General features: G+C 48.9%; 1 protein-coding gene across 1 annotated transcript in view; it reads right to left on the reverse strand.

Annotated features, from left to right (window-relative positions):
- The window catches only part of SMU1 (SMU1 DNA replication regulator and spliceosomal factor), a 42,650-nt gene extending 28,582 nt beyond the window's left edge, over positions 1-14,068 (reverse strand). Inside the window, exons 1-4 of the mRNA XM_077272571.1 lie at positions 13,782-14,068; positions 12,278-12,488; positions 11,787-11,939; positions 5,533-5,643 (exon numbers count right to left, since the gene is read on the reverse strand). Coding sequence (XP_077128686.1) covers positions 5,533-5,643; positions 11,787-11,939; positions 12,278-12,488; positions 13,782-13,807 — 501 coding nt within the window. The 5' untranslated portion in view covers positions 13,808-14,068. The remainder of the gene's footprint in view (positions 1-5,532; positions 5,644-11,786; positions 11,940-12,277; positions 12,489-13,781) is intronic.
- Between the last annotated feature and the right edge of the window lie 284 nt (positions 14,069-14,352).

The following is a 14,352-nucleotide window of genomic DNA, read 5'->3' on the forward strand; positions in this document are numbered from 1 at the left end:
CGCGCTGCTTCTCCCTGCGGCACACTGCTCTGGCGCCGCGGGTTTTCACGGCGGCCGCTCCATCCTCTCCAGCGTGACAGCCTTGGCAGGCTGCCACGCCGTTTTTTCTAACTGCGGCACACTGCTCTGGTGCCGCGGCTCTTCCGGCGGTCGCCGGCCTGTAATTTAGGCCCCGGCTTCTGCCCGGGCCTACTTCCGGTGCCGGGCTCCGCCCACTTCCGCTTTCATCAGGCGGGCTTTCTCCCGCCCGACAATCTCTGTACTCCCCGCCCACCGGCGCCATCTTGGTGCTCCTGGGCCCACGACTGTCTCCTCTACGCCACTGCTAGGCGCCACACATCGCGTCCCTGCGCCCTTTCAGCGGTCACCATCTGCGGTTCATCCCGGACTGCAGCAGGAGCTCACACCTAAAGGTCTCTCTGGAGGTCCACCCGCAAGCCAGACAGCTATATCCACCTGGAATCCGTTTTTTCGTCTGCCGTGAGTAGCTCTGCACTGCAGACTGACACTCCCCTCTGCCCCCCTGTCCCCTAACCCTCTGGCATTTTCTTCAGGGACCCTTCAAAATGTCTACTTCTAAGGGAGGCTGCTGTCGTCCTCCTACTTCTTCCTCCGCTTCTTCTGCCTTAGTCAAATACTTTGCATGTTCGTCCTGTAACTGCAAACTTCCTTCAGGTCAGTCCTCCCCACTGTCAGACCGATTGTTCCCACCGCCCAGGATCCCCCGGCGGCTCCGCTTGTGAGTGATACCCCCACCCCTAGCTGGGCCTCCTCTCTGTCACAATCGGTAGCGGATCTAACTCGGGTGTCTCAAACTCTGGTGTCCGTGCTGAATCGATTACCTCTGCAGACCCCCGCAGTAGCCAGCGGGTCGCAGGAGCCTCCTTCCGAGCCCTCCATGATAAGCCGCAAAAGGTCCAGACAGGAACAACGGTCTGAGTCCTCTTCTCGCTCCATCTCGCCACACGGTCCTCCTCTGAGGTCGGCGTCCTCCCGATCCTCCTCCCCTGAGTCAGGCGAGGCGTTCTCTGATGCGCCCTCGGAGGATATTTCGGAGCTGGATTCTAACCAAATCGCTACCATGAGGGATATGGTCCAGAATCTCATTGGAGCAATAAACCAAACCTGTTGCATCAAGGATCCCTCTACGGAACCCGCAGATCAGGCGGTTTCGTTTAGACGGGCTAAACCACCTTCCAAGTTTTTCGCTCCTCACCCTGAATTCGAGGACATCATGAACAGAGAAAGAGAATCCGACCAGACGTTTTCAGAGGGGAAAACGCCTTGGCGTTTTAAATCCCTTTTCTCCAGAACTTACCGCCAATTGGACTGTTTCTCCCTCAGTGGACCCTGCAGTTTCCAGGCTGTCCACCAACACGGTGCTTCCACTGTCCGGCGGAGCATCTCTGAAGGATTCTAACGATAGAGTCATAGAATCCTTTGCGAAGTCATCCTTTGAGGAGGCTGCAGCTGCTCTATGCCCAGCTTTTGCTTCCACTTGGGTTTCAAAATCCATATCCAAATGGGCCATACAACTCCGCCGAGGCATCCTGGACGGGGCTCCACCCGAACAGCTGGCGGAACTTGCCAACCAGATTTCTCACGCAGGTGAATACCTGGTCTCCGCTTCTCTGGATGCCGCGTCTTGTGCGGCTCAGGCAACCAGCAATGCTGTTGCCATCCGCCGAACCGTTTGGCTTAAGGCCTGGCAGGCGGACTTGTCTTCAAAAAGTCCCTTACCAGCCTGCCTTTTCAAGGCTCACGTCTTTGGTTCTAAGCTGGACCAAATCATTGGAGGTACAAGTTCTCTTCTTACCCAGGCTAAACCTCGTCGCCCTCCTCCTAGACGGCAATTTCGGTCCTTTCGGCCTTTACGTCGCTTTGCGGCGTCAAACTCCTTCTCCCAGCAGCAACAGAGGCCACAGGCACGCCAAGAGAAGAAGACTGTATCCTTCAGGCCCACTCCTTCCTGGCGTCCTCCCTACTCCGAGGGTAGATCCTCCAGGTCCAGGACTGGAAGATCCACCTCGGCATGACTCTCGGCAAGACCCCAGTCCACTTTCCAGACTGGGCGGCCGTCTCCTCTTCTTCAGGGACGTATGGGTCTCCTCAGTAGAGGACGCTTGGGTCAGGGAAGTTGTATCCTCGGGCTACAAAATAGAGTTCATCTCTCGACCCCGGGATCGTTTCTTCGAATCCCGACCGCCAAAAGACACCGCTCTAATTCTGGGTTTCTTCGCAGCCATTGCTTCTCTCCTCAAAGCCGGGGTGATCGTTCCCGTCCCAGAAAAAGAACGGTTCACAGGTTTCTATTCAAACCTTTTTGTGGTACCGAAAAAAGATGTCAGGGTTCGTCCCATTCTGGTTCTCAAATTGCTGAACAGGAGAGTTTGTCTGAATCACTTCAGGATGGAATCCCTCCGTTCAGTAATTGCTTCCATGGAAGCTCAGGAATTTCTGTGTTCCATAGATATTCAGGACGCCTACCTTCATGTCCCGATATTTCCGGGACATCACCGATTCCTGCGTTTTGCGGTTCTCCAGGATCATTTTCGTCGCCCTGCCGTTCGGTCTTGCAACCACTCCCAGGGTCTTCACGAAGATCATGGAGGCGCTGATAGCCATCTTGAGGGTCAGAGGCCTGGTTCTGTTTCCATACCTCGACGACATCCTGATCAAGGCTCCGTCTTTTTCTCAGGCTCACGAAAGTCTGTCCATCGTTCTCGACACCCTAGCCCGCTTCGGGTGGCTGGTCAACCGGAAGAAGTCCTGCCTTATTCCTTCTCAGCGCATCGTCTTTCTGGGCATGCTATTCGACACTCGTCAGTCCAAAGCCTTCCTTCCCGAAGACAAGAGATCCATCCTTTGTCGGGATGTACGCTTGCTCCAGGGCACTCGGTCTCCCTCCTTCCGATCGGCCATGAAGGTTTTGGGGAGGATGGTAGCAACAATGGAAGCGATTCCCTTCGGCCAATTTCACTCGCGACCTCTTCAGCAAGCCATCCTGTCTCAGTGGAACAGGTCCGTCTTCTCCCTGGACCGCCCGATCCGACTCTCTCCCCGGGTCAAATGGTCTCTCTACTGGTGGCTCACGTCACCTCTCATCTCCCAGGGCAGGTCCTTCCTTCCAGTTCACTGGCAAGTGGTGACGACGGACGCCAGCCTGCTCGGCTGGGGTGCGGTGTTACGCCACCTGACTGTACAGGGCCGCTGGTCAGCGCAGGAGTCAACTTTGCCGATCAACGTCCTCGAGATCCGGCCATTTTCCTGTCCCTCCATCACTGGCAAAGGATTCTCAGGGGCCTTCCAATCCGAATTCAGACTGACAACGCCACGGCTGTGGCTTATGTCAACCATCGGGGGGGGGGGGGACTCGGAGCTCCTTGGCCCTTGCCGAGGTACCAAGATCCTCCTCTGGGCAGAGGCAACGGTTCCGGTGATATCCGCGGTGCATATCCCCGGCGTGGACAATTGGGCTGCCGACTTCCTCAGCCGCGAGGGTCTCGCGGCAGGGGAATGATCCTTGCATCAGGATGTTTTCCATCAGATTTGTCTTCGATGGGGGACTCCAGATGTGGACCTCACGGCGTCCCAAATGAACAGGAAGGTTCCTCGGTTCGTTTTCAGGTCTCGCGATCCCCTTGCAGTGGGCGTCGACGCTCTGGCCATTCCTTGGTCACAGTTTGTGCTGCCCTATCTGTTCCCACCCCTTCCCTTGCTTCCCAAACTGCTGAAAAAGATCAAAGCAGAAGGGGTGACGGTCATTCTGATCGCGCCGGATTGGCCCAGGAGAGCTTGGTTCGTGGAGATCGTCAATCTTCTCGCGGACGCCCCCTGGCGCCTTCCAGACAGGCCTGATCAGCTGTCTCAGGGTTCGATCTGCCACCCGAATTCTCGGTCGCTCAGTTTAACGGCGTGGCTGTTGAGACCGCAGTTCTAAAAGTGTCGGGCCTTTCGGACCGGGTGATTCACACCATGATTCAGGCTAGGAAGCCTTCGTCCTCCAGGATCTACTATCGTACCTGGAAGGCTTACTTGCGTTGGTGCGAGTCCAACTGCGTTTCACCTATGTCCTTCTTCCTGCCTTCCATTTTGGCCTTCCTTCAGGCAGGTTTGGATTCGGGCCTTGCTCTTAGTTCCCTGAAGGGCCAGGTTTCTGCGCTCTCCATCCTTTTTCAGAAGACTATCTTCTCGGCCACAGGTTAAGACCTTCCTTCAAGGAGTGGCCCATGCTGTCCCTCCGTACAGGGCCCCTGTGGATTCATGGGATTTAAATCTGGTACTGGACGTTCTGAGGGTTTCCCCCTTTGAGCTTCTCAGGGAGGTTTCACTATCAGTTCTGTCTTGGAAGGTGGCCTTTCTTGTGGCCATCACTTCTATCCGCCGCGTTTCCGAGTTGGCGGCTCTCTCTTGCCGACCTCCTTTTTTGGTTATCCACCAGGACAAGGTGGTCCTCAGGCCTCCGCCTTCCTTTCTTCCTAAGGTGGTTTCCACATTCCACCTCAACGAGGACATTGTTCTACCTTCCTTTTGTCCAGCTCCGACTCATCCTCTGGAGCGATCGTTGAACAAGCTGGACCTCGTCAGGGCAGTGAGGATCTACCTGGATAGAACGTCCGCTTTCCGGAAGACGGATTCTCTTTTCGTCATTCCTGATGGCACGCACAGAGGCCTGCCGGCTTCCAAGGCGACTATTGCTCGCTGGATCAGATCGGCAATTTTGCAGGCTTACCGGGTCAAGAACAGAGTGCCCCCTCCTAGGATAAAGGCTTACTCTAACCGGGCTGTCGGCGCCTCCTGGGCGGAACACCACAGGGCTTCCGCCCTACAGCTTTGCAAAGCGGCAACCTGGTCTTCCATCCACACGTTCGCCAAATTTTACAAGGTCCATACCTACGCTTCGGCGGACTCCAGCCTAGGCAGAAGGATTTTGCAGGCGGCAGTGGTGAGTCCTCTGACCTGATGGAAGTCTGTTTTTCCCACCCCAGGGACTGCTTTTGGACGTCCCATGGTTCCTGTGTCCCCCAATGAGAAGCGATAGAGAAAACAGGATTTTTGGTTGCTTACCGTAAAATCTGTTTCTCGGAGCCTCCATTGGGGGACACAGCACCCTCCCATGTTGTTCAATTACTATGTTCTATGACTGTTCTCACATTTACAGTTCTCATGTTTGTGGTTATGGTTTTCAACCTTGTTATTTATCTCCTACTGCTTTCTCACTAACTGAAGTGTATAATGCCAGTCGGTGGGGTGTACACTGCAGAGGAGGAGCTAACTTTTTTTTGTGCATAGTGTCAGCCTCCTAGTGGCAGCAGCATACACCGATGGTTCCTGTGTCCCCCAATGGAGGCTCCGAGAAACAGATTTTACGGTAAGCAACCAAAAATCCTGTTTTTACAACTTTTCACACCACCTAAGAATGGAGAGGTCTGTAATCAGCAGTGGATCAAATACCCACTTTCCCCACTGTACAATGTATAGTCCAATTGCAGGAATGGGGAAAAAAATTGCATCTAGTTATTATTTGCTTACCTGTCCCAGCAAAGCCATGAGACGAGATGGAGGTACCACACTCACTTCACCAGCAAGAGCTTGGGCTATAGCTGCTCTTCTTTTCTCTTTGCTGCTGCCATCTGGATATGCCTGTAGGAATAATTCATCCAAATTTAGAAAATGCACAAGAGCAAAATTCAACGTTTTTTGGCAAAAAATAAAAGCACCCTTTAAGTCTTTATTATTCATTTGATATAGTTAGAAAAATGTCAACTCTAACGATCTATTACATATATTTTCATCAGAGGTCACTAAGAAACGTATGAATCCAGCTTAGCACCTGAGTCAACTTCATACCAAGCAGGTGATGGCTGAGTAACATAACTGGCATCTGCTGCAACCAGAGCTTGCATCGATCACAGCAGTTTATGCATTTAAAGGTGTATTCCCATCTCAAAGATACTTTCCTAATGTGTAGTAGGTATAATAATGTTATTAACCCCTTCATGACCTTGCCGTTTTTTGCAATTCTGACCAGTGTCCCTTTATGAGGTAATAACTCAGGAACGCTTCAACGGATCCTAGCGATTCTGAGATTGTTTTTTCGTGACATATTGGGCTTCATGTTAGTGGTAAATTTAGGTCGATAATTTCTGAGTTTATTTGTGAAAAAAATGGAAATTTGGCAAAAATTTTGAAAATTTCGCAATTTTCACATTTTTAATTTTTATTCTGTTAAACCAGAGAGTTATGTGACACAAAATAGTTAATAAATAACATTTCCCACATGTCTACTTTACATCAGCACAATTTTGGAAACACATTTTTTTTTTGCTAGGAAGTTATAAGGGTTAAAATTTGACCAGTGATTTCTCATTTTTACAACAAAATTTACAAAACCATTTTTTTTTAGGGATCACCTCACATTTGAAGTCAGTTTGAGGGTTCTATATGGCTGAAAATACCCAAAAGTGACACCATTCTAAAAACTGCACCCCTCAAGGTGCTCAAAACCACATTCAAGAAGTTTATTAACCCTTCAGGTGTTTCACAGCAGCAGAAGCAACATGGAAGTAAAAAATGAACATTTAACTTTTTAGTCACAAAAATGATATTTTAGCGAAAATTTTTTTATTTTCCCAAGGGTAAAAGGAGAAACTGGACCATGGACGTTGTTGTCCAATTTGTCCTGAGTACGCTGATACCTCATATGTGGGGGTAAACCACTGTTTGGGCGCACGACAGGGCTCGGAAGGGAAGGAGCGCCATTTGACTTTTTCAATGAAAAATTGGCTCCAATCTTTAGCGGACACCATGTCGCGTTTGGAGAGCCCCCGTGTGCCTAAACATTGGAGCTCCCCCACAAGTGACCCCATTTTGGAAACTAGACCCCCCCAAGGAACTTATCTAGAAGCATAGTGAGCACTTTAAACCCCCAGGTGCTTCACAAATTGATCCGTAAAAATGAAAAAGTACTTTTTTTTCACGAAAAAATTATTTTAGCCTCAATTTTTTCATTTTCACATGGGCAACAGGATAAAATGGATCCTAAATTTTGTTGGGCAATTTCTCCTGAGTACACCAATACCTCACATGTGGGGGTAAACCACTGTTTGGGCACATGGTAAGGCTCGGAAGGGAAGGAGCGCCATTTGACTTTTTGAATGAAAAATTATCTCCATCGTTAGCGGACACCATGTCGCGTTTGGAAAGCCCCTGTGTGCCTAAACATTGGAGCTCCTCCACAAGTGACCCCATTTTGGAAAGTAGACCCCCCAAGGAACTTATCTAGATGCATAGTAAACACTTATAACCCCCAGGTGCTTCACGGAAGTTTATAACGCAGAGCCATGAAAATAAAAAATAATTTTTCTTTTCTCAAAAATGATTTTTTAGCCCACAATTTTTTATTTTCCCAAGGGTAATAGGAGAAATTGGACCCCAAAAGTTGTTTTCCAGTTTCTCCTGAGTACGATGATACCCCATATGTGGGGGTAAACCACTGTTTTGGCACACGTCGGGGTTCGGAAGGGAAGTAGTGACGTTTTGAAATGCAGACTTTGATGGAATGCTCTGCGGGCGTCAGGTTGCGTTTGCAGAGCCCCTGATGTGCCTAAACAGTAGGAACTCCCCACAATTGACTCCATTTTGGAAACTAGACCCCCAAGGGAACTTATCTAGATGTGTAGTGAGCACTTTGAACCCCCAAGTGCTTCACAGAAGTTTATAACGCAGAGCCGTGAAAATAAAAAATGTGTTTCCTTTCCTCAAAAATATTTTTTAGCCCAGAATTTTTTTATTTTTGCAAGAGTAACAGGAGAAATTGGACCCCAAAAGTTGTTGTCCAGTTTCTCCTGAGTACGCTGATACCCCATATGTGGGGGTAAACCACTGTTTTGGCACACGTCGGGGTTCGGAAGGGAAGTAGTGACGTTTTGAAATGCAGACTTTGATGGAATGCTCTGCGGGCATCAGGTTGCGTTTGCAGAGCCCCTGATGTGCCTAAACAGTAGGAACTCCCCACAAGTGACTCCATTTTGGAAACTAGACCCCCAAGGGAACTTATCTAGATGTGTGGTGAGCACTTTGAACCCCCAAGTGCTTCACAGAAGTTTATAACGCAGAGCCGTGAAAATAATAAATGTGTTTCCTTTCCTCAAAAATATTTTTTTAGCCCAGAACTTTTTATTTTTGCAAGAGTAACAGGAGAAATTGGACCCCAAAAGTTGTTGTCCAGTTTCTCCTGAGTACGCTGATACCCCATATGTGGGGGTAAACCACTGTTTGGGTACATGCCGGGGCTCGGAAGGGAAGTAGTGACGTTTTGGAATGCAGACTTTGATGGAATGGTCTGCGGGCATCATGTTATGTTTGCAGAGCCCCTGATATGCCTAAACAGTAGAAACCCCCCACAAGTGACCCCATTTTGGAAACTAGACCCCCCAAGGAACTTATCTAGATGTGTGGTGAGCACGTTCAACCCCCAAGTGCTTCACAGAAGTTTACAACGCAGAGCCGTGAAAATAAAAAATCATTTTTCTTTCCTCAAAAAAGATGTTTTAGCAAGCAATTTTTTATTTTCACAAGGGTAACAGGAGAATTTGGACCCCAATATTTGTTGCCCAGTTTGTTGTGAGTACGCTGATACCCCATATGTGGGGGTAAACCACTGTTTGGGCACACGTCAGGGCTCGGAAGGGAAGTAGTGACATTTGAAATGCAGACTTTGATGGAATGGTCTGCGGGCGTCACATTGCATTTGCAGAGCCCCTGATGTGCCTAAACAGTAGAAACACCCCACAAGTGACCCCATTTTGGAAACTAGACCCCCGAAGGAACTTATCTAGATGTGTGGTGAGCACTTTCAACCCCCAAGTGCTTCACAGAAGTTTATAACGCAGAGCCGTGAAAATAAAAAATAATTGTTCTTTCCTCAAAAATTATGTTTTAGCAAGTAATTTTTTATTTTTGCAAGGGTAACAGGAGAAATTGGACCCAACAGTTGTTGCCCAGTTTGTCCTGAGTACGCTGGTACCCCAAATGTGGGGGTAAACCACTGTTTGGGCGCACGTCGGGGCTTGGAAGGGCGGGAGCACCATTTGACTTTTTGAACGCAAGATTGGCTGGAATCAATGGTGGCGCCATGTTGCGTTTGGAGACCCCTGATGTGCCTAAAACAGTGGAAACCCCTCAATTCTAACTTCAACACTAACCCCAACACACCCCTAATCCTAATCCCAACTGTAGCCATAACCCTAATCACAACCCTAACCCCAACACACCCCTAACCACAACCCTAACCGCAACACAACCGTAACCCTAATTCCAACCCTAATCCTAACCCTAATCCCAACCGTAACCCTAATCCCAACCCTAACCACAACTGTAACCCCAACACACCCCTAACCCTATCCGTAACCCTAACCACAAGCCTATTCTTAACCCTATTTCCAACCCTAGCCCTAATTCCAACCCTAACCCTAAGGGTATGTGCCCACGTTGCGGATTCGTGTGAGATTTTTCCGCACGATTTTTGAAAAATCTGCAGGTAAAAGGCACTGCGTTTTGCCTGCGGATTTACAGCAGATTTCCAGTGTTTTTTTGTGCGGATTTCACCTGCGGATTCCTATTGAGGAACAGGTGTAAACCGCTGCGGAATCCGCACAAAGAATTGACATGCTGCGGAAAATACAATGCAGCGTTTCTGCACGGAATTTTCCGCACCATGGGCACAGCAGATTTGGTTTTCCTTAGGTGTACATGGTACTGTAAACCTGATGGAAAACTGCTTCGAATTCGCAGCGGCCAATCCGCTGCAGATCCGCGGCCAATCCGCTACCGATCCGCGGCCAATCCGCTGCAGATCCGCGGCCAATCCGCTGCGGATCCGCTGCGGATCCGCGGCCGATCCGCTGCGATCCGCGGCCGATCCGCTGCGGATCCGCGGCCGATCCGCTGCGGATCCGCGGCCGATCCGCTCTGTGTGCACATGCCATAACCCTACCCCTAACCCTACCCGTAACCCTAACCCTACCCCTACCCCTAACCCTACCCCTAGTTCTAACCCTAGTTCTAACCCTAACCCTAGTGGTAAAAGAAAAAAAAATATTTTCTTTATTTTATTATTGTCCCTACCTATGGGGGTGATAAAGGGGGGGGTTTATTTATTATTTTTTTATTTTGATCGCTGTGGTAGAACCTACCACAGCGATCAAAATGTACCTGTAACGAATCTGCCAGCCTGCAGATTCGGCGGGCGTACTGAGCATGCGCCCGCCATTTTCCAAGATGGCGGCGCCCAGCGAGGACACGGCCGGACACCGGGAGGCTCGGTAAGTATGAGGGGGTGGTGGGGGGGTGGATCGGAGCACAGGGGGGGGGATCGGACAGGAGCACGGGGGAGCGGACAGGAGCACGGGGGAGCGAACAGGGGGACGGAGGGGGGTACCTGACAGAACGGACGACTGGGGAGGAGATCGGGGGCGGTGGGGGGGGCCAGTACATGATTTCCAGCCATGGCAGATGCTATTGCAGCATCGGCCATGGCTGGATTGCAATATTTCACCATTTTCATAGGTGAAATATTGCAAATTGCTCTGATTGGCTGTTGAAAGTGCAACAGCCAATCAGAGCGATCGTAGCCACGTGGGGGCAAAGCCACCCCCCCTAGGCTGAAGTACAACTCCCCCTCTCCCTGCAGATCGGGTAAAATAGGAATTAACCCTTTCACCCGATCTGCAGGGATGCGATCATTCCATGACGCCGCATAGGCGTCATGGGTCGGGAAGGGGTTAACAAAGACCACAAACTAGAATTGTAGTATAGTTCTTTTGATTAGCTATGTCGCTTACCTAATGTGCAGCGTTTGCAGTAGCTTTTGTATGCATGGTTACGACCACCAACAGCAGTCACTGTACGAGTGGTCGTAGCCTAAGCTACTGCAACGCCTGCACAAGGAGTAAGCGACAAGAATCAGAAATATACTACATTTTTAATTGGAGGCATTTGCTAATATTATTATGCCTACTACTTATTGGGAGAGGATCTTGGAGATGGGAATACCCCTCTAAATGCCGCTGTAAATCTCTTCCCATCTGTGATCACAGAAAGCTCGTGGGTTACCATAGGAGGCGGGGGCCCGCAGAATATCCCCATCACTGCCACTTTGGTCCTTCTGTAAAGCTCCACAGGCGACTTTGCATTAGGAGAACCACAACTTCGCTATATACTTCAATTCTGTAGTATGAAGTATAATTGTTCGAACAACTGCATGTTTAAGTTCCCTAAGAGGGACTAAAAAATATAAAGTGAAAAAATAAATTAAATAATAATATATGTAGGTTTAAAAGAGATGTAAAGCAAAAAACTAAAGATTTGAATTACATCCTTTTTGCTCATTAAAAAATGTAGTAATTGCAAACAAACATACGGTAATTTAAAAAAAATTAAAAGGAGAAAAATGCAACATTTTATTCCTCGCATGGGCCTCCAAAAATACGGTAAACAGCAATCAAAATGTTGCATGTACCTCAAAAATGGTATCAATAAAATGTCAGTCAAGCATATAAAAAAACAAGGACAAATCTTGCTTCATGGATGGAAAAATAAAGTTACAAGTCTCAGAAAATGACAACACAAAATATAGTTATTTTTTTTTTAACAAGACTACCACAGAGGGCTTGCTGACTTTTTTTCTGCTTAAGCCACAGCTGGACTAGACATAATCTGTGCAGTTAACTATTCCTTACAAAATATAAGGCACTAATTTTATAATACAACAATATGAATCTTACCTCACGGGGATCAAAATAAGATCTAGCCAAGAGGTTTTCAAGATGTATGTATCTTTCAGGCTGGGTCTGCTTCAGCATGATCATGGGGTCAGTCTGTCTCAGAAGAGATCTGGCAGCACCCAGCTCGCGGAGCTCAATCAATTCCAGAACAACCTGCGATGTGAGAATGAAAGGTAAGGGATACACAGCAATACACAGCAAGCAAGAGTGCGGTGCTAGCGATGAGAGCACACCCTAAACACCGAGCACTTACTGGACTACTCAGTATATGGGGACAACAAACTTTTTTGTAAATGATTCAGCTTCTTGTACAGTATAATAATTCTGCTTTGCTGTTCACCAATTGTCACTTGATTTATTGGAGAGTAGTGCAGTCGGTCAATGGACTCAGCAGTCTAGTGCCAAATACGTCTGCATGAGACGTTTTATTATTTCCAGTAAAAATTATTTGAGATGGAAAATACATCCCATACAAAGAAAAACCTCCTTACCTGTTCATATAGGTCGATAAGTGTCTTGTCCGGCAGTTTAAGTGACTGGATAGCCTGCAACACTGTATCCCAATGCCCACTGTTAATGTCCGCCACAAAGCTCTCTATACTATCCACTGTGTTTAATGACACTGTAGTCTCCTCTTGTAACGTTGCCAATGTCCGGTGCAAGCTGTTCTCTTTCAGATATTGCATTATCAGACGGATGACACTAAGGAAACAAAGATGCATTACCACTAGTGATGAGCGAGCGTGCTGTTATCTAAGCATGCTTGGGTGCTGTCCGAGCATCTTTGGCGTGCTTGAAAAATATGTTCGAGTCCCTGTGGCTGCATGTCTCACGGCTGTCTAACAGGCAATCCCTGCATGTGTTGCGGCTGTCGAACAGCCATGAGATATGCAGCCGCGGGACTCAAACTTATTACTCGATTACGCCGAAGACACTCGGTTAGCACATGAGCATATTCCGATAACACCTTATCCAAGTGTGTTGCCTCATCACCAATTACCACCTTTGCAGAATAAAAGAATAAAGTGTGAGTGCACACAACAAGGGGAGATACTGGCGCTCATACACCTTGCTGCTGACAAATAACCTCCAGTAGTTACACGTGAAGTCTTGTAAAATTATACCATGTATTATGTAAGGTTGTGAGACGGTGCACACTACGCAACTCCAAAAAGTGAACTCCATGTCATACCCTGCACTACATACAACGTAGAATATGATCTTTGCCTGAAGCATACCCTTGAAATGTTTGTGGAACACCTAATAATTGATAACTTCTCCTTCTGACAGGTCCTCAATATGAGATGCGGGGAGTCCACCACCCGGCACTACAACAAAGCTGAAAACTCCTCCGGCAGTGCCTCGAAATAAGCGATGATGTTATACACATATCAATGGTTAGGTCTTGAGCAACCCCCTCACAGGGATGGCCCCTTTCAGAAAACCCCTCTCTGCAGATATATATATATATATATACACACACACACACACACAACTGTCTTTACTCACCCTCCCCAGGTCCGAGTCTCTGCTCCTGACATTGGCTGCGGCCGCCATGACGTCAGCACTGCAGCCAATATCAGATACCGGGAGCGGCGGAGACACAGCTGGAAACGGTGAGTACAGCGCAGGTTTGTTTTAAAGGGCCCGGTGACTGGGATTTTCTGAGAGGGACAAGCCCTTTAAGGCCTAGCCTACATGTTATAAGAGTGCAATGCAGTGCACAGCTGGAAAGCCTCCTGGATGATGGTGGCAGCACCAGGCAGCTGTGCAGTGCAGCTCTCCAGGAGCGGTAATGGTGCCGGCCAGGCCGTCACTGGAAGAGAAATCTGCTCTTCAGCTGAAGCATTTGTCTCCGTGCCACCAGTCTGCAGAGGCTGCAGTGCGGGGCTCTGTAGTATCGATCAGTGGTCGTGAGGCGCCAATGGCGGCACCTCGTGCTCACAGGTGAGAGGCGGCAGCGCACTCATGTGCAGGCGGCAACGTCATACTTACTCGGACGACTCAATCTCGATAGACATCTTGAAACGTTTCCTGGCGAAATCAACAGATGGAACAGTCCTTACAGCTGCGGCAACGTAGGCCTGGGCTCACAATAATGACGTCACATTTGTGCGCCGTCTCCTGCGTGTACGTCACTTCCGGCGCCTTCCTGTTATTGCGTTGCGGGAACGCTAGGGGGAGCGACGCGTTACTAGTAGTCATAAGGGAAGCGCTCGCGCGCACGCGCAGTAGGACAGAGGCGCTCCGAGGCTGTGCGCTGACTGCAGTGCGTGTGACGCTTCCGGCACCAGCAATGGCTGCCCTTGCACTGCTTTGCCATAGTTTTTACACAAGGCTGGAGACACAAAATCCAGAGCAGCTTTTATTTCCTAACTACCGGAGTCCTGGCCTGGAGGACAGACCCCGATCCTGCCCATTTACCAGGTCTTCACGGCATGACATGATCACACGGTGCAGAAATACTGTGCTTTTGTTTTCTGCAGATGTCCGCACCAAGCTACTCAATAACAATCTTCTCTGATTATTGCTGCGTTTTTGTGCCCCATTATTTGATGCGTTTTTG

Source organism: Ranitomeya variabilis, chromosome 1 (assembly GCF_051348905.1).
Source record: "Ranitomeya variabilis isolate aRanVar5 chromosome 1, aRanVar5.hap1, whole genome shotgun sequence".
Taxonomy (NCBI): domain Eukaryota; kingdom Metazoa; phylum Chordata; class Amphibia; order Anura; family Dendrobatidae; genus Ranitomeya; species Ranitomeya variabilis.